Raw genomic sequence first — 15,960 nt, forward strand, 5'->3', positions numbered from 1 at the left:
CACACAGAATCCTAAACTCACACATTTTTTAAAATGAATCACCTCTAGCAGAAGGAATGTGAACTGCCACGAGCATCACAGGAGGGGTGTGGAGCTGTGGCGCTGCAGGTGTTACTCACATGTGGTGATTTCTGTGATGAGCTCTGCAGAATTGTGGCAGCCCTGCACTACACTCCTCGTCCACAGTGAGAGGTCTCGACTGGTCTCAGTCCTGAACAGATGGGTTTCAATCCCTTGTCTTGTACCGGTACGGGTTGCAAAAGACAAATCCACCCCTGACTTCGGTGAGCCTTTTCCTGGGCCAGAATGAACCAACCTGCAATTGGATTTGAAAACACATCAGGGAATTCTAACAACAGTGCACTGCACCAAAATCCCCACCTGAGCACAGCTCTGCTCTGCACATTCCTAGATACATGTGGCTGGGAGCCTGAGAACTTGAATCTCCTCTATATTCATGCAGCAGAGTGAAGGCCCAAGGCAGTGAGCACAGAAGCAAGCAGCTGGACGTACAGGCGATGACATGGATGTCCCAAAATTTCTTAATGAATTATACAAAACACCCCTTTGGATAAGGAACTGAGAGATGTCCATGACTGGTCTGTGGTGATGGACTCTGGTCCACAGATACGAGTGCTGGCTCAGATGAGGCAGCTGACTCCAGCTTCCACTATGAAGCAGCATTTCCTCTAAAGCTTAAACATCTGCCATCAAACTCAGTGATAAATACTCTTGAGTAAAGTAAGAAGCTCTTCAAAATATGTAGATGCCAAAATACTGTCTTGTACTTACTTTTCCCATAAGGAACCTGTAAAATGCAGAATGTTGCAGCTACATGTAATCTGGAATTCTCTCACATTTGTCTGCAATTAAGTTTTTTGCCCAGCATCAACAGCTGATCTCCTGCAGCCAGGAAAGGCTTGTTCATCTGGGCAAACAAAAATGGCAGGGAATATTTTTGAGTGAGAAAATCAATACCTCATAAAAATTAATTCTTCCTTTAATCTGCCCTTTTATGTTGTTTTTTTTTTTCCCCTCTAGAAGTGTGGACAGTCAACACAGAATTCACTCAGGGACGCAACACTGATTCATCTGAAAAGAATAATCCAGGGGAGCTCATCACTCTGAGATTTGGAGACTAACCCTCCGAGGCAATTGCAAAATGGAATTTGTCTGAATAGCTTATTTCTGTCTTCTGCCTTCTGTTTCCCTTTCTATAGGCAAACAATATACTTCGTAGGAATCCATAAAGTATGTGGCATGGTTGTAGAACACTTGTGCTAGAGGATAAAACATTAGATTAAACTAATCTTCTGAATGCTAATTTACCCTCAAATTAGTGTTTTGCATCAGCACAAACAGTTCCTGTTAGCTGACACTGTTAAGACTATGCCACCAAACAGGAATATTTTAATAGAAAAAAGCAGAAAGGAAAGAAAAAGCACAACTTTAGCTTTTCAGTCATTGAACACCAGCCACAGGGCATCTGAAATTTTCCCCAATTCCCTGACAGTCCATGCTGACATTTGGGATGCACATTGTGCCAAACAGATGCACCCCTCTTTCATACCCCACTATAAGATTTGCAAGATTTTTTCATGCTCAAGTTCATGGAAACTTTGGATTTTGAGCATCCAACTTGATTTTATGGTCCCAAGAGCTCCTGGGAAGTGAGACACAGAGTATCCTGGTCAGACATGCCCTGCCCTGTGTCTGCGCAGGACAAGAGGGGCTTTTTTCCCTCTAGAAAGGCTGAGTTAATGCCCCACTCAGCTTTGATACTCAGGGCCTCCTATCTGCACTATGGGCAGATTTTCCAGCTGGGGACTGAGTGGCAAACAAACAAACCAAAAATTTTAATTCCCTTTCATTCGGTGTGAGAAGTTACAAACTCTGAGGGGAAGCCACATCTTGATAATTAAGGTAGGAATCAGGGAACTGTAATCTCCAGTGACATGTGCTGCTGTCTGTCCCTGGCTGGTCACCCAGGCACAGGCATGGCCACTGCTCTCATGCTGCCTTCTGCTACTGGGCTGTGGAAAAGCAGCCTGGAAAATCACATCATTAGATTTGTCATTAGAAATAAAACTATTCCACCTTTTTCCTGGGTCATCTCCTTTATGCAGTGCTCATCAGCTGTACTAAAAATAATTTTCTATTATTTATGTTACCGAATACATAACAAACAGATGGTTCCAATGTTTGATTTCCTTCCAAAACACACAGCACCACTACCCACTCCCCCACACCTTCATGCTGTATCCATAGTACTCTATTGTAGGTTTTTCAGCATATGGATAGAATGAAGATGTACTTTACAAATTAAAGTATGTGAACACATCCAACATGAACATTGATTCTTGCCTGCCTTTTCTTATTATCTCCTCATTATTAAAAATCCAGTCTCACTATTTAAAAATGCTTTTCCATCAAGCAACTCCAGATCATGCTTTGGAAAGTCATGCACTTAAACATGAACTAGACAAACATGCAGGAGGACATTTGATAGTATGTATGTACCAGCTGTCAGTACTGATGTGTTTGGGTACGGGTCAAAGGATTCCCAAGCTTTAATAGAGTTGTATTCATGAGAGCCATTTCATTTACATCGAAGATATTCTATTCAAAAGACCACAAAGATACCTTAAAAGGCAAAAAATAGCCTGAGAAAGCTCACAGAAGGCTTCCCCTCGCTGCTGCCTCCCATCACCCTGACGGCAGGGGAGGTTGTGTGTGTGGTGTGCGCTGCACCCCAGAGCCGAAGAAGCACCCCAGGCCCTGCTCTGGTAATACTCACGTGCAGCCTTTGAAGGTTTCTCTGCTCCGTGGAGGTTTCTGGGGGAATCTCTGAGCCCCGAGCGCCGCAGGCTCCGCCCGGCACAGCAGAGCCGCGAGAGGGCAGGAGAAGGCTGGGCACGGCCGGGTGTCCCGGCACGGCTGGAAAACGCAACCCTTGGCACGCTCCCGGCAGCCAGGGAGACACTTTTAATCTTCTCTCATTTCTCCCTTGTCTCTCTATATTTCGGGGACCTTTATAACTTTATTCTTTGCAAACGTGTGATAGCAAGATGGATATGGTCCAACATGAAGTGCCGATGCACTGGGACCTGCTGCTCATCCTAATACTATGGGAAGAGTTTCAACAATTTACTGCAACAGCCAGATCTAATGGCCTCTTCAGAAAGGACAGTGAGACCAGCACTGACATTCAAAGGAAGCCTTCAGCTGCTCACTTGAGATTTATCTCAGAAGAGACCACGCTACAAATGGCATCAACACTCGTGCAGCTCTGCTGGTTAGAACACCACTGCCATCTGACCTTTCCTGTGTCACCCTGACTTAGCATTTGAAACCTGCCCTGGAATGGCTGTACTCCTTGGAAACCTATGCACGTGCTCGCAATTCATCTGCATGGAGGGAACCGCAATCGCCCTCCCTGCCTTGGGAAGACAAGCAGAGAACTTGCACAGCACCTCACACCTCAGAGCTCTCAGGGCACCCAGTTCTCTCTGCCTGTCCCTCTGCCCACTTGACCAGATGACTCATCAGTGCCCTAACTCCTTCCCCATCTTTTCATGTCATTAGCTATCAAACTGCTTTAATATTTTCTGGTTACAGATCTCGGCTGTACACAAAAGCTCCTTACCTGATCTTTAATCAGAGCCCAACATGGGCTGCTTTTTTTTTTTTCCTTTCCTTTCATATCTGGCTATGGTAGATAATGGAATTTGATTGCAAACATATAAGATGTAATTACTTAAGCCCCATTCCCATGCTACAGGGAGGCACTGTTATTCAGGCATAAGGAAACACTGAAACAGAGATAATGACAAAAAGGTCCTTGGAGTCAGGGCTGTGTGCCAGCTCCCGTGCCTCCCCGTGCAGAGATTTAAAGGAACAACTTAAATCTGATCTCAGTTTTATTTAAGCTATTATTTATATTCCACACAAAGCTGGAAAAGACTGATGGGGAAATATTTTTAGGTCTTAATGGCATCCTTAGGTTGTAGGCAAACTTATCAACAAACAAGAAGGGCATGTTGAAATTTTGCTGTTAAAGGACTGTGAGAAAATTGTAATCCTTCTACCACTTTCCAGTTTTCTCTGCTCATTATGTCTTGGGTAGATTAAGCATGACTCTGTACAGTATCTGGCACTAAAGTTTTCCAGTTTCAGCAGCTTTTCAAATATGCATTAGCTAAGCAAAAATGTTTTCCCAAGGACTCATAAAAATCTGAAAGATGGGAGCAGCTAAGATTACAACATGTGCTCTGCAAACTTTCCAGGTGAAAAGTTCTAAATTGCACTGATCAATGCACAGAGGGGATTAAAAAACTCATCACGAGGAGGGGAATCACTGACCGAGAATGAACACAGCAGTCAATACCACCAGCAAAAAAAAAAAAAAAAAAAAAAAAAAAAGTATTTTTTTGCTATAACTGTACTCAGTGTGACAGATCATAAAAGCAGGACCCCCCTGCAGGGTTTTAATCAAAATCATCCAAAACAGGAGGTGTAATGATTTAGGGAATCTGTCCATTTATGTAATCTGCTCACCTTGGAGATTCATGCATATATGTGTATTTATCACATTGTGACTCCATTCTGAATGACAAGTTCTGTAGAGTTGCTGTCTTTTTATCTGGGTGTTAAATTCACTGATATTAGTAAGAAATCACAGAAACAGGGCTGTCAGGAGGTCACCCAGCACATCCTCCTCCACAGAGCAGGGCTAACTGTGCTGTGTGTCACCCATCCTTCAAAGTCCCCAGGACTGCACACCTTTCCCAGAGAACCTAATCCAGTACCTCACCAATTCCCTGGCACAAGTGCAGTCAACTATGTCCTGTTGTGTTCAGGAAAGATCTAGAAAAGATACTCCTCTGTCCTCATTGTGTCTTATCTTCATACCTGAAAATACTGACATGTTTTCCATGGACTTCTCTAGATTAAACTACTAGGGTTTCTTAAGTATTTGCCTACTGATAGTGTATCTGTGTTATATATTTGCATTGCTTTCTTCTAGACCTTCCACAGTTAATTGGCATCTTTTTGGAAGTGCATTGCCTCTCATAAACATGGAGTATCACCTGAGGCCTTACTCATTCTCTGTAGTTAGGTATGATTACTACATCTGCCCAAAATGCAACACTTCTTTTATAACCCACGCTGATTGTCTTTATTTTCCCCTCTCAAAAACATAACACGTTAGATTCAAGCAATTTTATCACAGTGCTCAGGTGCTTCCTGGCAGAGCAAGTACTTTGTTGCTCATATTCCACCCCAAAACACCAGAGGTGATTACTCCCCAGCACTGAACTTTGCACCTGTCCTTTCTGAACTGTGCCCTGGCTTTCTTACAGACCATCCTGGCTTGCTTTCTTCCCAGTGTGTAAAGACCCTTCAGCAGCCTGACACATGTGCTGCACAGCGTCTCATTCCCTTCCAGCACTAAGACCAATGTTTTTCCCCTCAGGCAGGTGTCCCATCAGACATGGAGATGACCATCCCCACCCAGAGCAAGCCCATCTGCAATCAAATGTGACCTCTTGAGACAAAATAATTAAGTAACAGGCCCCGGATGTGGACTTAGATTGTTTGATGCAGTAAACTGGTCTCACTGATGATGGGGGCTGATGATACTCACCAAGGAGTTATCTTTACACATGATGATGTGTGGCCAGGAAGAGGCAGGGTGCCCTGCAAGATCTCCAGTCACTTTAAGGAGGATTTGGGCCCACATGAAAATGAAACCCCGAAAAAAAGGGGAGGAAATGCATCACCTTCTGCTGGGGTGCTCTTTCTTCTCAAACTCTAAGGCTTAGTGACACACCTGGACACAGGCTCCAGCTGCAATACTTTACCCAGCTTTCACTGGGACTTACCACCTGGAATTGTCAACATCCAGCACTACACCATGCAAGCACGCTGCAAAGCTGGTGTCTCTCGCAGCACGTTACAGCAACAAAGGGGGAGTCAGTAGCTGGCTTCCCAGGAAGTCTGAAAGCTTTGTCATGGGTAGGTAGACTGGGACAAACAACCAGCAGTGTAAATCAGTGAGTTCAATTTTATTTTTTTAATATAATGACTTAGCAGCAAAGCCTCAGTTCATTTGGGGAGAGACAGAGAACAAAAATTAACTAATGAGAGTGCAGTAAAAGATCCACTGCTTCTGGCCAGGGGCAATCAGCCCTTCTGAATGAGAACTCATTGAAAATGGTATAATAGAGTTCTGTAGCAAGGCTGAAACAAGGAACAACAGCTCTTTCTCAATCCCTTTGACCATACTGGCAGAGAAACATGATTAAGATTCACATCGAGAAGCACAGTTTCCACTTAATAAAGGCAACCATGGGAAAGCTCTCTCTGAATTAGTGTTAATGGATACCTTCAAAATAATGCCAATGGTTATTTCCAACCTAGATTCAAGAATGTGTCTTCCAAGCTTACCATTTTAAGCTAAAAAAAGCCAGGAATTCATTTGCTAGAGCAGGAACAGAAGCTGTGCTGAAAGTGTCTCCATCACATGTGGAACTCTCCAAAAGCCCCAAACTGGTGGTGCAGAACTGCCACACCAGCATGTTCAACTCAGGGCAACAAGTTCACTTTTTTTTGGCCTGAAGGAGCAGCTGGAAGTCAGAGTGTTTCTGCCAAGCTCACAGGTTGCACACTGAGATAGGAATCTCAGGAGATACAGATCATGGCTTTTTCAGCACTCCTGCCTCTGTATCCAGGCCAAGTGGCCACATCCAAAATCCCAGTGAGTTTCTGGCCATCAGCCTCAGCCAGAACTTGAAATGGAGGAGAAGAGAGGAGTTAAGCTCAGCACATCGGCCCACTGAAGAAGAACCTGCTTCTCCAACCACAACATTTCAAGTGTGGCTACAGCTGTGCTCCAGCCATACACATTCCTGGATGACTCAGCTGTTCCCACTGCTCCTGACAGCTGTCATGATAAAAAAGCACAGGTACCTGGTGGCGAGCAGGGGGTAGGTATGCACAGGGCTGAACCAAGCTTCCTTCATCCGTGGCATGCTCTCATATATTAAGAGGTCTTTCTCTGTCAAAACCACTAACACTGGCTTCCAGTGCTTCTCGTTGTCTCCTGGCACCTGGAAAAGAGTAAAGTCTCATAGAAACAACAAGAGACAAAACTACCAGCATGCAAAGCCAGATAAGACAACATATCGAGTTCTGGGTGAGAAGATGAACACAAGAGAGTATTACTTCTTTGGCTTTTTGACATGTCCCACCTGAATTTATAATCAGATGCAGCAGAAATGGAATAACATGCAAAGTCATCTGCTGCTCCCATTAGCACTGCCATTTCCAGCCTTCCCTTACTACAGGCTACTCCACAAATGCAGTATTGGAAGAACACTGAGGTGGAGCTGGCTGTTACTTAGCTATGGTATGCATGGAAAGACCTTAAATGTATATTTATAATGTGCACCATTCATGTGTAGCTGGCACATTAACCTGAGTGCTGGACACTGCTGCTGCTGTTTCTGTTTGCATGAGTAAAAAAAGCTGCGACATCATCACTATTAAGGAAGAGTGTCAGGTAGCAAAAACTAGTGGTTTGGGAGCAGACGCTTTTTTCCTCAGCAATTCACATTTTTTTTGCTTCTCCTTCCTTCATAGCATTCCTTCAGTTTTACAAGTGCCAGTTTATAAAGAGATCCAACCTAAATGTGGGGCTGATCTCAAACATTGACTTGGTGATGGATCTGCCTTCACATTTCAAGCCTGTCTGTCAAAGATGTCTAAAGACTGAGGCATCAGAGCCCTTTACTGGCTGTAGAATCCAGATGTGGAATTACACTTTGCAGGTTAGATGTGTGACGTCCACATGGCAACACATTTACTGTTACGGGGACCACGTATGGATCCTAGTTTTTACGTATTCTACTCTGGCAGCATAGAAGTGTCTTAGAATAGTTGGGAATATGAAAGGACCTTTGTTTTAAGCAAGAATGAAGCCCTTTCACTGAAAAACTAATAATTTTCCTTTTGGTGCACATAAAGAAAAAGAAACACTGGTCCATAGTAACACTCACAGCCATGCTTTCAAACACAAACATCTTGGCTGGGTACTAAAAGGAATGAAACAAATTCTGAAATTCATCAGAGAATCTGGTCATCTACATGATTCCTCCACTAAAACCTCTTCGGGGACAGAGAAGCAGCTATCAAGGCTGTTCTGTGGTTGACACCAGCCTACTTGCCATGGGCACATCGTTGGGTGGAGAAACATATAAAAGGGATCAAAGTTTGGCCAGGCTGGGAGTGGCACACCCAGGTATGATAATTCAGAACCACATTTGAGACAGTTTTATACAAAGCCAGGCTCCTGCAAATTTCTAAACTTTCAAGGACTTTCAAGACTGATGTAACATACCTTTACATCAGAACACCAATGCCCAAAGCAGATCTTAAACTAAGATTTTTGGCTTGTGCAATTTTTAAGATGTATTTCTCCCTCTGAATTAAGCTTTTCCAATAATCATATTCCTGTTTACAGCATTACTTGTTCAGTGGTTGTTCATTTCTCTTGAAGTCATAAACAGTTCATCCTTTCAATTTCTTCAGAAGCCTTAATACTTATTTACAATTTTCTTGTGGTGACAGTTTCTTGAAACACAATCTTTCATTTTCAAATAGGGCCGAATAGAGAAGCCACATAATTAACACACCTGTTACTACACTCACAAAGGAATGCAAAATCCAGAGTTCTCACAGTCTATGTACCATGAAAATATTCACGTGAGCAAAAAGCATCCTCAGCTTCTTAATACCACATTTATTAACTACAGTTAACACCCCAGTTCCTAGTGTGGGAACATAGAAATGAGTGTCATAGTTAATGTTCATGTTAAGTAAATGTTGCAGTTAATGTTAACATTTAATTTTGGAGCACCTGCCTGTGTTCTTTAACTAGAAAGGTTTTAGTACATACTCTCAAGAGTTTTCCAGAAAAGAAAAAGGAAGATAAATATGAAATCTCTGTGACCACAAGCAATCCAAAGACTATGGGAACTATTCACAGCTTTTCTGCAGAACCATCCTGCCTGTGTAGCATTTTCAATCACATGTTTTGCCATTACATGGCTGGTCAGTCAAGAGTGACTCCAGAAACTTCAGGAAACACTGTTCCCTGTAAAGCAATCACAAGAAGGAGAATAAAACTAATTTGGGCGGCTGGTACCACTACTCTTTGCTGGACATCTGTAAACATTAGGAGACAGAACTTCCAGCATGAGCCCTGAAGTTAACGACCTGCACTGTGAAGCCCACAGCTTTGCCCCAGTCCTTCCCAACAGCAGGGTGATGTGGCTTGGTCATAAGGTATTTAAGATTTTTCTCAAGAATAAGTGACCTTACACTACCTCTCCTTGTCGGATATATCCCTTGTTTGTCGGGTGTGTACTGGGAAGAGGCGAGGAGAGGAACGATGTTTGCCTGTGTTCTGCTGTGAAGCCCTCCCCAGTGAGAAGGGCCATGCAACACACACTACGAAGCACATTTTTTAAACCTTGCTGGGACCATAGCTGCCTCACTGATGAGGAATGCTGCTGGAAGCAACACTGCTGCTATTTCAGACCTGAAGAAGGATTTGTATGCCTGAAAGCCTGTCTGTTTTTTCCCAACTCTAACAGCTGATCTAAAAGATACAGCCTTTCCTTAAAAACCTCGAATCGTATCACTGTTCCCTTATTTTGTAGCGTTTGGGTCAGGCTGTAACAGTTGATGCCATGCTGTTCAACAGGCAGTTGGCACTTCTGGAAGGTGTCAAAGAGAACATGCTGTCTTGTAAATAGTAATAGCAAATTTTACAAGGGAAGAAGAGAGGCTGTAAATATACCATTAGCCTACAGGGTACATTCTTCACTAAACAGCATGGGGAATTAATCCAGATCGAGCAATGTCATACCAAGCATGGGTATAATAGCAAATTGCAAAACAAAAGCAAAAAACATGCTGCTTATGGGCAGCTAAGTGAAGGATTTGTTCAAGTTTTAAAGGCTTTAATATCTGACACACCATAAAAATAACATGAAATGCCTATGTAAGAGAAAATTTAAATATCATTTGAGATACATGTTAGAGGCACTGTTTTAGATAATAATTAGGGCCAGCTTCTTAGCCAGAATTTTGCAGAATTCTGGCACTTGCACTACAGTTTCTTTGCTCCAGTTCCCACTTGCACATGTACAATTCAAAGTGCATTGATCTCTGTTGCAGACAAATAAAATCACCACTCTAAAAAACTTTTCAAACTCAACCCTTTTTCAAAGTCAAAATTGTTAGATCAAATCTAGATGAACTACAGAAAAGAAAAATCAGTACTCCACAACAAAATGAATCAGTAAATATTTTGCTGGTGTTCTGGGCACTGCTCAAGTACCTCCAAGCAACAGGTACCAGTGTTCCCTCTCTACGTGTCACTGGGGTCACTGCTTATATTCCCAGGTGAAATTCCACTTCAATGAAGCTGTAAATCTTTATACCAGAAGCAAACTTGATTTTTTTCTTTCCTAGACACACTGTGTCCATAGATCAAAGTCTTAAAGCAAAAACTTGAAAAGGGAGAATACTTTCTAAGAAAAAACCCAAGTGGAGTGAAGAATCCTTTTTGCTACTCCAAACCTCTTTGCTCCTCATTTACTCACCCCCTTAAGTGGAAATGCCACTTTTTCCCATATGCACTTCTTTGGTTCACCTTTCCAAATTCAAAAAATATTTCATGTGCTGCAGGGGTGAAATCTGATTTTTTTGTGTATAACAACATGATGGCTGGGCTTGGGATGACACCAGAGGAGACCTGTGTTCATGACTTGTACAGACACAGACATCCCCTGCAAAGTCAGGTCAAGTGTTCCATGTTTCCACATGGACACCGCAGTCTCTGCTGGGGCAGCTCCTGTGACAGACACAGCGGGAACAGACGGGGATGTGGGGCAGACAAAACGTGTGCAAGAACAGCTGCTCTATTCCAGCAGCTACACGGAGACTTGGCCATGAGCCTTTGGCTGACACAAGGGCAAACGCTTCAGTGCAGGACACAGGCGGCACACGCGGGGCTGGGACGCCCCACGGCACCGAGGACGTGCCCCAGCTCCAGCTGCCCCCCAGTGCCTTTGCAGTGTTGCTCCAGGCTTTGCTTTGGGGCCAGATCTGTGGTGTGAAGGGCTGACTGCAAGCAATGACACAAGCTCAACACTACCTGCATGGCCACTGTGCTCCTGCTGCTTTTCTGGCCACTGCTCACAATGTACCCTTAAGGAGTAACTCCCCTGGTACACAGCCGTGTTTCAAAGGAGCCAGCTTGTTGTTGTGCCTGAATTGATGGGGACCCCTGTCTCCTCCAATGGGTATCACAGCTTCCAAACCTTTAAGAGTTTTCACATATAATTAGTTGCCATAAAGACAGTGGGCATCTCAGTGGAGATAAATCCTTCTACAAACTGTTTGGACCTTTGCTCTTTCATCTGCCAGGTCTCCTTTTCGAAAGGTTGTTCTTTGAATTTCAGTTATTCATCTACTTCAGGCTGCCAGGAATGGATGAAAAAATACTTTTAATCTATGAGGCTCACAGATAATTAAATTAGAGGCCTTGGTCTACTTTGAAAAGCTTTTATATTTTTGTTACCTCAAAAGGGACATTTCAATTACATTCCCAGTTTAGTAAACAAATTATAAACTGCCAGCAGACTCCACTGCAGCAAGTATCCAAAATGTGTCTTTTCCAAGACCACTGTGTAGGCAGCAAGTTTATGTTTACAGTAAGTGGTTTAACCCCCTTTTCCAACACCTCCTCCCAAATCCCAGACCTACACTATCCTCTTAGACTGAGCACAGGAGGAACAACCAAGAAAGAATTTTCTTGCTATTTTACCTCTTCCTTCTCTGTGCTGAGATTTGCCACAGGCTGGGTGGGATATGTTCTGCTACGTATTTCTTGCCTTTTCATTGTCTTTTGATGAAGGCTTACATCCATGTTCAGAATAAATTTGATTAACTTACAGAAACCCACTTGTCAGTTCCTGAAAATAACAGCTGGGACTGAAAAGGGTTTTTGCAAGATGAACAGCAGGGATGCAGAAATACATCCTGCAAACCCCAGCATATGCAACAACGCTGATATTTCTGTGAGCTCATTTGATGGGAGGCAATTTGCAATGCAGGAGAGGGTGTAAGTGACAGCCGTAGGCAGGGGATATCAACACCTCCCATACTACATACAGATGAGATGTGTTTTGCTGCTAAACTTTGTAGTTTTAAACAGAAAATAACGTGCACGTTGTTTAGGGTTCAAAAAAAAAAAGCTAATGAAAATGTGTCTGGTCTTGTTTTTCTCTTTCTTTGACCTCAGTGACAGCTCAGAGGTGGCTTGTGCCATTATCAGATCTGGATTAAAGTCAATGCACACACAAAAATCCCCCAAAGGGCACAATATTGCCTCCTGTAAGCAGTGAGCAGTGAGCGAGTGATGCACACAATTGGCCAAGGTACCGGTGCTGCGCAAGCAACCAGAGCCACGGAGGTCAGGTGGGAACCACAGCAGGGACCACACTGATCCATCTCTTGCATTACCCCAAGCAGGAATACACTGACAGCCTCAGTTACAGGCACTGCTGAGCATGGACAAGACACCCATTCTCAAGACAGGTCTGTTCAAGTCTGCACTCCTAATTATCCTTTAAAATGACAGGACACAAGCCAACTTTTCTCAAAATGAACACAGTCAAACACATCAACGCACCAGTATTTTCAATGTCTTTACTCTCTGGACTAATGGGATTTTCAAACAGCTCTGGCTCATATCCAAAGGCCTCTAAATGCAAGAGAAGTACCTAAGTGCAGTGAACTCACCCACACAAGAATGGCAGGTGATCTGAGACCTTTCCTACAGCCAAACAGGAATGCCTGATCCCAATTTTGCAGTAGAGGTTTGTTCCAGAGTTTGGTGAAGTCAGCTGGAGTTTTTCTAATAACTTTTTAGTTTTAGACCATGCCCTTGGGAAACAAGCTCGGAGGGTTCCAGGTCTTCCACCCTACAGAGAAGATGGAGCCAAATTCTTTTTGGAGGTGCACTGGAGGAGGATGGCATTCAATATACACAAACTGAAGCAAGGGGAATTTTGATTTGATACTCAGAGAAACCTTTTCAGTGTGTCATGGTGGTCAAATACCGGGACAGACTGTGAACAGCCATCCCTCAAGTTACTCACAGCATGACTAGGCAAGGGCCTAAGCAAGCTGCTCTAATTGGGTCTACTTAGAGCAGGAGGGTTAAAGCCCTTCCAACCTATAGTATTCTGTGAGTCTATGAAATACCAGAAAAAACTGAAAAAGTCCAGATTTGGATCAGAGAGTCATCATACAGATTACCCCTGAATTAAAGTTGGTTGTGTAATTATTCTGTTCACATGTAGTTTTTCATGCATGTATTCCATGAATGTTGCATCAATATGAATGCAGTAGTAATAAAAACTAGTTATTGCTGCTAAAGGGTTTCCAGGATGATTTGCAGTTACCTTGAACCTTAAATCCTCTAGAGCTGTATAAGGTGTGCATCCCTGATCCTTCTGACTTGATGGAGTCTAACACTGCATTTCCATTGCAGTAGATTAAAGACAAGAAATGTAAGGGAGTGAAAAACCCAGCATCACATGAAATTTATTCACTCTAACTAAAAATATATTACATAACAGCATGAGAGAAGTTCAAAGTCTTGATGTATTGTCTTCGGGTCCACAGAACCTGATTAACTAAATACACAGAAATCCAAGTCCAGTTGACTCAAAAAGGGACAAAATGGTAATTAATCTATTTCTGACATCTCAACCATGACCCACAATCCTTTTGCTATTCATGAAGATGGGATTTGGAGCTCCATCAGGAAGCTCTATTCTGCAGTGAGGCAGGAGACGTGAGACAGGAGACTCTAACTTTCTGATAATGTCAGGAATCTTTCCAGGAAAGAACAAACAGGCAGTATGCACAGGAGATGGCAAATACCCCACACCATTTGTTAAGACACTGATTGCTTTTCATCTTAGTTAAGGTGACCATTGTGATTTAAGAAGTATGCTGGTGCTTCCTGGGTAAAACACATTTTCTTCTGTATCAGTGACTTCAGACCATGACAGCACTGTGTGAAATTAGAGTAGTGGTAATTTATGATAGCAAGGCTTTGCAAATAGCAAAGGTCCACTCCTGAAATGAACCAAATGTTGAACCAAATGATTTCTATAGAAAAACCTGCACTTTGCTATCTTTTCTTGTTTCCGTTTTTATTGCTTCTCAGAAATTGCCAGGGGAGAGCAGGGGAGGTAAGAGGACATTTCATCATTCAAGGGCTGTGGCCAGCCTGTAAGTCACAAGGACAAAGACAGATGCAAGTCAGACACACAGGAAGGTCAGCACAGCCCAGCTCTACCAGCCACTGAGATAGTGAACAGCTAAAGTCCAACTGACCTCCAAAGACAACTTCACTGGGAACAAACCTGGACTGGGAGATGTCCTGCTTATATAAGAGGCACAGGGGAAGGAGGACTAAAGGGAAGGAAAGAACCATAAGCTCCAGGCTTTTCTAATCAGTTATACTGGTTGAACAAATGGATGGAAAGCCTGAAGAGTGGGGGTGAGGACAAACCTGCTATATATAAGCAAAAAACTCTGTAGAAGTGGAGGCAAGCACAAGCACCAACCTCCATGACCTGCTAGCAACCGTTTGATCTGCCAGCACCAGTGTTTCACACAGCAATCTATCTCTCTTGCAGCATGCTCACACCACACAGTCAGGATAGAAATGAAGATGCTATTAGCAGACACCTTTGAATCTTGTTGTGTGTTCATGCAGAACTTATTTGTGCATTGTCTGGGCTCTTCAGACTGCACATGAGAGTGGCTGTAAACTTGCTTTCTGAAACATGCGTCATGAACATATCACCAAAAAGCTGGTGACAGCAGCTGCCTGAAGGTGAATAAATATTGAAATAAAAATCACAAAATTAAAATGTGGGAGAAACTGTACTTCTAAGATGCAGCTTAGTTTTGGGAGAGGTGAGGAGTTGTGTTGTCTCCAAAATAACCACTGGACCCCAAAGCACTAAAAACCTAGTGGTGGGGGGAAAATCTGTACTTCCCTTTAAAATTGAGCAGTCCCCTTTCTCCAGTAAGCCAGGCTTGCCCTGGGAAAAACGCAGAAGCACAGCATGATTGTGTATCTTCTGCTTCAGTCCATGGAGCTATTTTGCACATCAGGGTCAGCCACAGAAGGAAAGGGATTCTAGTTTGTGTTGGAGGCTTTGGAAGCTCTACCACATCTCCTGTGCAACTGCCCAAGAACAGATATTGTTACTCAGTGATGGGGAAAACAGGTATGACACTGAACAGCCACTGCTCCCTGCTATGCCCTGCAGGTTACTGTGTGCTGGAGTTGTGCTGTGAGCAGAGTTTTCTGTTCAAGCCAGGGTGAAACACGTTTTGAGGGAGTTCATCATCATCAGTGGGGCATAATGGTAATTGTACAAGAGCAGAATCCATGTGCAGACACCATAGTTTCAACTCAACTGTCCCTGAAGAGTCTATAATTTACAGTTTAATCTGACTGGTGCTGATTAAATGGGTTCCACATTAGGATAAATGAGTAATAACACACATTGCCTCAAAAGATACAAGTGTGTCATCTTTCAATCCAGTAAAAGTGTGTGAATTTCTAAATATCAGCTCAAGAACGCTTTTCAAAATCATCCAATCAAATGTGAATGCTGGAGGTGGACTTTTGATTTGAAAGCAGCTTGCAGTTTTTAATGATGGCTGAAACATGAAAATGCCATTTGAAATTATGGCGTCTATTTGGTGAAGGACAGGTAATTATTGATGTCTACATTAAAACTACAGTGACTGAAATCTGTCCCAGGAGATGTTCTGTGCCTTTGTCTACCACAT

General features: G+C 43.1%; 1 protein-coding gene across 1 annotated transcript in view; it reads right to left on the bottom strand.

Annotated features, from left to right (window-relative positions):
• Positions 1-15,960, bottom strand: part of SNTB1 (syntrophin beta 1) — a 113,096-nt gene that overhangs the window by 7,566 nt on the left and 89,570 nt on the right. Inside the window, exons 4-5 of the mRNA XM_069005400.1 lie at positions 6,973-7,112; positions 120-316 (exon numbers count right to left, since the gene is read on the bottom strand). Coding sequence (XP_068861501.1) covers positions 120-316; positions 6,973-7,112 — 337 coding nt within the window. The remainder of the gene's footprint in view (positions 1-119; positions 317-6,972; positions 7,113-15,960) is intronic.

The sequence above is a fragment of the Aphelocoma coerulescens genome, chromosome 2, assembly GCF_041296385.1.
Source record: "Aphelocoma coerulescens isolate FSJ_1873_10779 chromosome 2, UR_Acoe_1.0, whole genome shotgun sequence".
Classification (NCBI taxonomy): Eukaryota; Metazoa; Chordata; class Aves; order Passeriformes; family Corvidae; genus Aphelocoma; species Aphelocoma coerulescens.